This window comes from Nicotiana tabacum, chromosome 9 (assembly GCF_000715075.1).
Source record: "Nicotiana tabacum cultivar K326 chromosome 9, ASM71507v2, whole genome shotgun sequence".
Taxonomy (NCBI): domain Eukaryota; kingdom Viridiplantae; phylum Streptophyta; class Magnoliopsida; order Solanales; family Solanaceae; genus Nicotiana; species Nicotiana tabacum.
The window spans coordinates 113,611,616-113,621,834 of record NC_134088.1 but is presented as its reverse complement, the minus strand read 5'-3'; the positions used below and the strand labels follow the sequence as shown (position 1 = coordinate 113,621,834).

General features: G+C 31.9%; 1 protein-coding gene across 1 annotated transcript; it reads left to right on the top strand.

The window, feature by feature from the left end:
- The first annotated feature begins 2,271 nt into the window (after positions 1–2,271).
- Positions 2,272–6,479, top strand: LOC107769029 (enoyl-[acyl-carrier-protein] reductase, mitochondrial). Its single transcript, XM_016588205.2, has 9 exons — positions 2,272–2,458; positions 2,613–2,710; positions 4,082–4,213; positions 4,740–4,883; positions 4,980–5,182; positions 5,273–5,349; positions 5,448–5,526; positions 5,660–5,772; positions 6,117–6,479. The coding sequence occupies exons 1-9, from the start codon at positions 2,322–2,324 to the stop codon at positions 6,208–6,210; spliced, it is 1,077 nt and encodes a 358-aa protein (XP_016443691.1). The 5' UTR covers positions 2,272–2,321; the 3' UTR covers positions 6,211–6,479.
- The last annotated feature ends 3,740 nt before the right edge of the window (positions 6,480–10,219 follow it).

Genomic DNA, 10,219 nt, shown 5'->3' with positions numbered 1-10,219 from the left:
CCCTAAGTAAAGTTGTTGGCTCGCTTGTTCTCTGATCTAGGTGTGCATCTATCAACACCTATACCTATTTTTTGTGACACGATTGCGATTCATACTGCTAAGAATCCGGTATTCCACGAGCGCACCAAACACATTGAGCTCGATTGCCATTTCATTCACACTAATTTGGCTGATGGTTTGATATCTTTGAGTCATATGAATACTGCTTCCCAGCCAGCTGATGTATTCACTAAGTCTCTTGTAGGTGCTTCTCATCATTATTTGCTTGGCAAGTTGGGCGTGTGCACACCCTCCAACTTGAGGGGGGGGGAAGGTATTAGAGATAGTAATATTGCCTGAAGGACTAGGCCATATTTATATTTATTTGTATTTGGCTAAGTCCAATAGTTTTCTTATGAGTCTGTCGGGCAATGGCCCATGTAGTTTGAATGGAATACCAATTTTACCCTTATATATATATAGACTTTAGGATACAGATGTTTCTAGAGGATTGATATCTTCTGAAAGAATTAATAAAGATGGCTCACAATTTTTTTAATTTTTCTTTCTCTTTTAAACCCTAATTTCATTTCTTCAAATCTCTTGATCCACAAATGTTTACAAATTACATGACTTTTGCCTGAAAACAATAATGTATGTGTCGGTTAAATATTTTTTTTTTTCATACACGCACTAAATCTTGAAATTGTTGATGAAATTTCTAGCGTAAATGTTGAATTCTGCAGTATAAAATACTGTCCACACTAGTTGTATGAGGTTCGTATGTTGCATCATGCATATAAATGAAAAAAGAAAAGAAAAGAATGTTTTCAAAGAGAAGGAGCAACAGAAAGTGAGACTCGTTAAAACTTTTGGTTAAAGAATTGTAAACGTGTAAAGTTTTCATTTTAAGAACAAAAGTAGTACATAAAATCAATTTGAGATAAACCAGAAATGTTAAAACATGTTAACAAAATCTTTTTCCTACCTCTTTGTTTTATTATATAAAATAATGGAATTCTCGTATTGCAAAGTATGAGGCCAGAATTATTGCATAGACATAACTAAGAACACGACATCTGTCTTAAATCTTATTTGATTCCTTTTTTCCAAAACTGTTTGCCCATCTCTATCGATCGTACGTTGAAATTTGTTTAAAAAAGGAAGTGGTGGAGATGTGATGACTGTGCGCGGAAGCTGTAATCTGCAGAGAGTTCCAGGGCTCAAATAAAGTTATAGAAACATAGGGGGTTAAAACGTACTATTGCAATAAATGTGTGATCTACTTTCAAAATCATTTAAAACACGTGGGGTGCTATTTGACTTGGCATAAATAATATTATTCGAGGTTTCCTATGGTTGCTTTTATAAATTGGCATAGTGTGCTTTCTTTTATCCTTCTATCTCATTCGAGGAAGACTAATTATAAACCGCATTTTTTGTGTAAAATATAGTAAAAAGTATAGTCTATTTGTCAAATTTTTATGTCATTTTTTTAAATTTGAGTCCGTTCAAAACATTTGACGCTATTTTAATTTTCTTAAGTATTTTCATTTTAAATTTTGATGATATAGTTTATTTATATTATTAATTAAATTTTCAATCAACTAAAACTATTTTAACATATTTATCCATTGTTAGTAATTTCTACTCCCTCAATCCCATTGGGCCATAGTTTAAGAAAATAAAAAAGTCTTTCAAAATTTTTGAAATAACAAGCGAGCCATAAATATTTTGTGGCTATAAATCATCTCATTAAATAAAAAATTTAAAGTTAAATTAGTTTTAAATATAACAATGTATATTTATTTTGAAACAAACTAAAAAAACGTACCAAATGAGACGAAAAGAGTATATAAAATATAGCATCACAAATTTAGTATTCAATTAAATACCATGATAAGTAGTACCGGTACTATAGTATAAAATGAGATCGAAAGAGTAACCTAAAAAGCAAAGCTCGCGTTTGTTTATTGAATATGATCAGTTTTTGAAAAATAATTAAAAAAAATATTGAAGTTTCCAAAAACTAGTTTGAAGCAGATTGTTAGATGAATTTTTTTTTCATTCACGAAACTTTGACTTTTTATCAAATAAAATATATGTCCAAACACAATTCAACTTTCAATTTTGTTTTTCAATACAACATAAAAAAAAAACTATTTTTTTAAGTTTTAAGCAAATCTACAAAATGTTTTGTGTATGGGCCCAATCAGGTTTATGTTAAAATAAAAAAGAGTGGTAGGTTTCAGTGAACCTCTTGCTTACCAGTATTTAAGTACCAGCACTTCTCCATTCTTAGCAATTGAGTACAAAAACTAGAGAGAGAGAGAGAGGAAATAATGTTATCGCAATGTTCACATTACGTACCCTTTTGCCATGATAAACAAAGCTCCATCGTAGATTTTCCGGCCGCCGTGTCTCCGCCTTCTACGGCCGTTGTCTACGACCAACACGGCCCTCCTGACACCGTCACTAGGTCCGTTGCAACATATACGTTCCTGTTCTAGCTTTACACTGTTCACACTATTTTTTTTGTCAATGTACTATATACTGCCATTTCATACTTTACAAGTAGAAATGCTTTTGTCTGGTGTAGTTTTGCATTTTTAAAGTGAAAATCTTTTCTGCAGAGTGACAGAGATTCCGCCTGTGAAGATCACTGAGAACGACATCTGTGTTAGAATGCTCGCAGCTCCGATCAATCCTGCCGATATTAACAGAATAGAAGGTTTGATAACTTGGGTTTATTTGGCGAACTGTGTGGGTTCGCGTTAGCGACGGAGCTAGAATTTATCTACTAGTTCAAAAATTCTCATATATGGACAAAAAAAAACTAACCTTATATGCACAGTATAATTTTTTGGCATTTGGTCCCCTAGCTCTGCCGATGGTTCACATCATTACTTGCTATTTGTTGCTTCTTACTCGCACAAATGTTAGATTGAAAGAGATAAGGCGAGGATATGAAGCTTACGATCTAGGATTATAGTCATTTTAAGTTATTGAGTTCTCAATTAATAATTTGTATATATTTAATAAATAAAAAAATTAAAAAAATGAGTTTGAACCAAAGCTCCGGACCAGCTCAATCTTTAACCTAAATTTTAGCTCCATCTTTGATTTAACTGTCTTCCAATGCTTCGACAAATAAAAATAAATCACCTTGCATTTTTTGTGTCATTGATATTTGAAACATGGGATGTGTTTTGTACGAGGAAAGCTATTTTTCTCAAAATGTTATGTATTTTTTAGTGAGTCATTTTTATAGTGTTTGACTACCAGAAAATGTTCGCTCTCAAAAAATAAAAATGACTTGCCTTACCTATTAGAGAATTTTTTTTAAATAATAATTTTAATTTTTAACTTCATATTACTTGTTTTAACTAATATTTTTATCTTATATTAATTTTTAAGACTCAATTTTTTCTTCAAAATACTCTCCAGTTCGCTAATTATTAATTTTTAATTATACATTTTTTCAAATATTTTCATTGGCCAAGAAACTTCAAAAAATGAAATTTGGGAAAAAGGAGAAAACGAAAATTGGAATTATAGCTAGTTTCGTGATGTTTTTACGTGGTTAAAATTTTCTACGCATACGTAGAGCGTGAAAATTAGGCGGGAGCATGATTATATCTCACAAAGATAAATTGCAGTTTAGCAAATCAACTGCATAAAGAGGAAAATGCTTAAAGTTCCTCCTTTTGAGTTTTGCTTTTCTGTTTTCTCTTTGAAGCACATGATATAAATTCCAAGTTTGCTTTCACTAAATTAGTTATTTTTACCTCATTAATTTACAGTAATTAGGGTTATCATGTCTTGTAAAAGTTCCAGGATTATACCAATTAATGGCCTAATGAATTGAAGTGAACTATTATTGTACTCCATATGAAATCCACTATCCTGTAAACATTTTTACAATTAGACAAACTAAACCTACTAATAATTTCACTAACCTTGATTTAAATAGTCATTTGGCATCATCTTGCATCAAAAGTTTTATTAGTACAACTATTTTTCTTCTTATTATCAGTACTATTAATTTTATTAGAATATACCAACCCCATATATAAATTTTACTGAGATTATTGCATAACAGGAGTCTATCCAGTACGGCCACAAGTACCAACAATTGGTGGATGGGAAGGGGTCGGAGAAGTACATATTGCTGGCTCTGCAGTTAAGACTCTTTCCCCTGGAGATTTGGTTATTCATTCTGCATATCTTCCAGGTACTTTTATGTTAAGTGGATTCAAAGTTTGAAATGGGTGCACATTATTTTCTTTTCTTTTGGTTTGTCCAAAGCCCGATTAAATTTGGATTCGCGCCTAGAAGTCTCATATTCAGGGTAAAATGCTCCCTAACTAAGACGACTTTATACTTAGAACTCAAACTCGAAGCCTTTGATTGAGGATGGAGAAGTACTTATTATTCTGCCAAAATCGTTATTGGTGGAAGCACATTCCTCTAGTGTGTGCATATTCTCGATTTTTGTAAATAAAAAGATATTTGATCAGAATATGAGATAATCCACTATTTTTCTTGTGGATCCGCCTCTGATTTACATAAAGCTCAATGATATCCTGCTGTTAGACTAGACGCAATAGGTTTGACATAACTCACTATGTCTAGCTCAGACTATATACGTAGTTTGTCTGTGTGAAAAAATTATTGACACATACATAAACAACAAAATTCACTAACTCTAAATCCTGGGAGTAATTTGCAATGACATTTGTAGTTTTGTGTCTACTCAGGTACATGGCAGACCTACGTTGTAGAAGACCAAAGTTTATGGTATAAAATTGATAAAAGCACCCCAATTGAATATGCTGCCACTTGTTCTGTTAATCCTTTGAGCGCCTTGAGAATGCTCGAGGACTTTGTGGCTTTAAAACCAGGTTTAATTTATTCCCAAAAACTCTTTAATTACTTTAGTTTTCTTGCTTCAAACCATCTATTTTGTTTTTAAATTAACTACTCTCTCTACAAAATAGGAGACACAATTGTGCAAAATGGGGCAACAAGTATTGTGGGGCAATGTGTTATTCAGCTAGCTCGAGTTCGAGGAATTCATAGCATCAATATCATAAGAGATAAGCCAGGATCTGATGAAGTTAAAGAAAAATTAGTGAAACTTGGTGCTAATATGGTGTTTACTGAGAGTGAATTGGATGTGAAATCTATCAAAAGTCTCCTGGTATGGGTTATACTAGAACACAAATTAATTTATATTATTAATATATTTAGCAGTGACTAATTTCCAATGTTATTTATGTGGATGTTCTAGGATGATATACCTGAACCTCGTTTGGGTTTGAACTGTATTGGTGGCAATGCAGCTACTTTAGTTATAAAATTATTAAAGTGAGACACCTTTTATTAATTTAATTTGGTTTTCTTCTAAGCTTAAGTTTTCACCTATTTGTTATAAAGAAAATTAACATAATACCATGATATTTCAGGCAAGGTGGCACTATGGTTACATATGGAGGGATGTCAAAGAAACCTATTACTATATCTACTTCAACTTTCATTTTCAAGGTTGGTTTCAAACAGTCAAATATGAAATTTAAACATTACATAATTTTTTGGTTTGTTAATTACATACTTGGTTGGAGAAAGAATATTGAAATGTTGTTGGGATTTTTGTTCCTTTTTTCCCCCTTCTTTACAGGATGTTTCATTGAGAGGATTCTGGCTGCAAGAAAAGAATTTAGACCAAGCACAATATAGGTATTCGATTGATTATCTATTGGCCCTTGCTCGTGCCGGGAGATTGAAATATGAGTACGATCTCGCCCCCCCTCTCTCTCTATATATATTTAGATGAACTTATAGTTTAAAATTTTTGTTACTTGATCAGTACACAAAAGTTAAATTACAATAATGGGGAGTATATAGTTAATCGACCTGAGATTTTTTCCCCTTTGGGTAGGAGTAAGTTGAGCATTTTAAATTATAAGTTATTTGCACCAGTTAGGATAGTGGCAAAACACTAGTGAGCAATTCACGTATCACTTGATATGGACAACTTCTGTTTTTCGCTTTACATTATTTCAACAAAGTGCAAGTATCATTAAATGAACAGTGTACAATGTACTGATATTGATGTGTTGAAATATTTAATACAGGATGGAGCTAGTACCTTTTAATGATTTTCATACAGCTCTTGAAAAGGCAATGGGGAAGCATGGAAGTCGAAAGAAACAAGTTCTTAAGTTCTAACTTCTAACTTAAGATTATAAGTGAAGAAAATTGAAGGATTCACTTATATTATGCACTATAACACTTCGACAATTTTCCACTGAGCTTTGGGTATATTTTCATTTTAAATAATCAGATCTACTTTTTAGTCTCATCTATATTGGTTTGCTGTAATTTTCATATGCTTTCTTGTCAAATCAGATTAGGTCTAATTTTTGTTTTTAAGGGGACAAATTTTCAGTGATTTCAATTGTATTGATATTGGTTATCCATTGTTTCCTCAATTCTAATTGATGTATCCATTTTTCGTTTGACAAGAATATGTCGGACATAATTTTAAATTCGAACCTTCCCACCGGGGCGAATTTATAGCTTCGATTATAGAATACGTGAACTAATGATCTCTCGTCAAATTAGGTATTTTATGTAATTTTTTAAAATTAGTCTAATATTATATGCTAATTACTATGCTTTAAAAATATTAAATGATGCACTTGGTTAAATAACGAGTTATTTACCCAAATAAACATAGATCAATTTTCACTTAATACTATTTTCTTTTCAGTGGTGCAATTATGTTTTAGAAATCATAAATCCAAGTCTCTTAGTCAAAGCCGACGAACTTCTATCGCACCGAGACGAGCTCAACTGAATTTTGTTATAGTACTTCAATCTATATAATGTATTTTAATTGAGTATGCAATCTCAAAAAAAAAATTGTATAACTATAAAAATATTAAAACTTTGTAATCTTGAACATCTTTTAAAAAAAATAATATTCTTTTCAAAACCGACCGATAAGTAAATAGCTTCATTCTTTTAATGAAAGAATAATTTAGTATAGCCACACAAACTTTAAATGTTTTATAATCACACAAATATTATAACGTATTTAATATTACATATTTTATTAAATTTTATTATTTTCTGAAGCTTCATGTCCAATGAAAGTAAGTTATATAAATTAAAACGGATGGAATAACCTCGTATCTAATTTTCATTTAAGATCACTCACAAAAATTTAAAAACAACTAAATTATATTCATGTCCAAACACAACTCTAATTTTTAAATACCATTTTTACTTGAAAATTTTTTTTACTTTTTTTCGAAATTTTACAATTCTTATGTCCAAACGCCCTCTAAGATGTAAGCGAGTTGCAAACGGGCGGGTCAGGTCAAATATGAGCGGGTCGAAAATAGATAATTCAAAAAACGGATAAATTATCTGATTCGATCCGTATTTTGTACGGATAAAAACGAATTATCCGGTAGATAAATATCCATATTATCTAACCTACTTTTTAATAAATAATATAAATAAATAATTATTTTCTTTTAACCATTTTGTTACGGGTATGCAATGATCAACCTTTCTTGTGCTCAAGTTAAATTGTAAGTAATAATTAAGAATTCTGGAGAAAGACCATAAATATCACATGGTAAAATCCAGAACCGGACATAAAGATTTTGACATTGTTTTGCTTTTAGAAAATGAGACGTGACTAATCGGGCCAAGGACAAGAGGCGACAAAAGTTGGCCATATTATAGGAAAACAGTTTAGTAGGCCATTCGCTGAGGAAAGTAAGCAAAAAACAGCGGTGGCAAGAGTTGGTGGACTAGCGGAAGGAGATTCCTTTCGCTTTCAAAATACTATGGTCATTTCTAAAATCTGATTATTCTCCGTACATCTTATGACACCAATGTCCATTTTTCTTTCTTGTTTGAAAGCACATATTAAAGGCACTTACTAGCCACTAGTACTGATATTTTCAAAGGCACTTATTTCTGCAAAAGCAAAACAATAACAGAAACAGAAGAATAAAAAGTTTCGAACCCAACAGAAATATATATTTTCTTAAGGAATTTAATCTTTTTACTGTTCCCCAAGGTTATTGGATTAATTCATCTCAAGATAGAATGCAACAACTATTTTGTAATACCGGCAATAGAAATTATAGAATTTTGTCGAACTCAATAAATGATAGTAAACCACACTTATGCTTACGTTTTGCTTTGGAAAAATAACGCAGAAATGTAGCAGAGAGCAGTGGCGAAGCTAGAAAATATTTCAAGGGTGTTCAAACTTGTACAAGAAAAATAAAAATTATGAAAAGTGAAGCTCGAACCCGCGCCCATGAGGCGCTTTTGACCACCCTTTGCCACTGAGCTATGAAACTTCATTGTTGCAAGGGTGTTCAATATGTATTACATGCATGTAAATCTAAAATTTTACCTATATACACAGTGTTAATTTTTCGACATTTTCCGACGAAGGGTGGTCAATTGACCACCCTTGCTACACTGTAGCTTCGCCCCTGGAAGAGAGGGGAGAGTTTGCAGATTTTCGATGGTGAAAAGTGAGGCTACTCCTCTGTATTTATAGCCAACGATTTGGGTTTCAACAGGTGCCAAGGTACTTGTTCGTTTGAAATGGTGTCTATTCGCCAGAATTAAAAAAATATCAGAAAAAAAATTAAATAACGAAAAACGAAAAATAGATTATTAATTGACCAAATCCGAAGCCGAGCCGATCGAGCGACGACGACGGTACGAGACACCACTTCTTCCCAGCTCTTTAAGAGCTAGAAGATGTGCTTCTCTATATAAGCACAAAAAATTTCTTTCCATTTTTCGACGAGAGACAAAGTACATTGGTAAAAGGAATATTTCAATCTTTTCATTTTCCTCCAAACTTTTTTCCTTTATTTCTCATTTACACCTCTTTAGATAAAAAAAAAAATCAACACTTATTGACAACTGAATACCGTCATTTAAAAGGTAATTATTTGCTACTTAATGCTATCACGTAAAGACACCTATTAGCCACTTAGGGCTTATTTGGTAATATGTATTAGGGAAAATAATATGTGAATTAGCATTAATATTGTTAATTCCTTATTTGGTAGTGTTTTTTAACATATATATGACTAATACATGTATTAGCTATATACAATACTCAATATTATTATTATAAATAGCAAATCATGCATTACCAATATCATGAATTTTAATACATGGATAAGCATGTATAAAGACATAAATATCCTTTTAAATCCTTTTCAAATCCTTACCAAAGAATGTGAAGGGCATTTTTGTAAATATATAATTTAAAAAAAATATGCAATGCATGTTATTTTTAATACACCAAAACCAAACAACATACATGAAATAAATACATCATATTCAGTATTATTCTTATACACTTTACCAAACGATCCCTTGATATATCACCTAAAAGCACTTATTGGTCACGTAATGCTTCCACATAAAGGCACTTATTAGCCACTTAATGCCGCTACTTAAAAGGCACTTATTATCCCTTAATATTACCACTTAAAGGTACTTATTAGCCACTTAATGCCGCTACTTAAAAGGCAATTATTAGCCCTTAATATCACCACTTAAAAACTCTTATTAGCCACTTAATGACACCAAACACACTTATTTTCCCTTAATATCATCACTTAAAGAAACTTAATTGCCATTAGGACCTTTTATGCATGTAATGTGGCTTAAGGAAATGGTAAGATGTATTTTGGATTAGTGGTTCATCCCCCAAGCATTTTAACACATCATATAATAAATTTTAAGCGCAAATTTCTCAATCCACTTCAATTTCACAAACATTATCACCCCGAAAAATATTTTCTCTTTCTTTAAACACCACATTAATTCATACACACTAGCAAGGACAAGATATACTTATTTTCCTTTGCTACATATTTTTTTTTTCTTTTCAATAATATTTTTTTTTCTACCTTTCCTGTTAGTGGTGTATTCCTTACAATACAAGTGCACCTTTCTTTCTTTCATTGGTTCTACTCAAAAGCCACCCAAGTTTTATCCTTACTTCTTTTACCGCTCATTTTACCACGGCCTCTCGCGGCCCTGGCTGGTGGTACTGGTGGCTGTCCATCCTGTCCGGTAGCACGAGTCCTCACCATCTGTGAGAGAATGAAACAACATATGTTTAGTTGCTAGAATCAACAGATTTGCACGACAAGAATTCAAGAATGTGAAGTTTCCT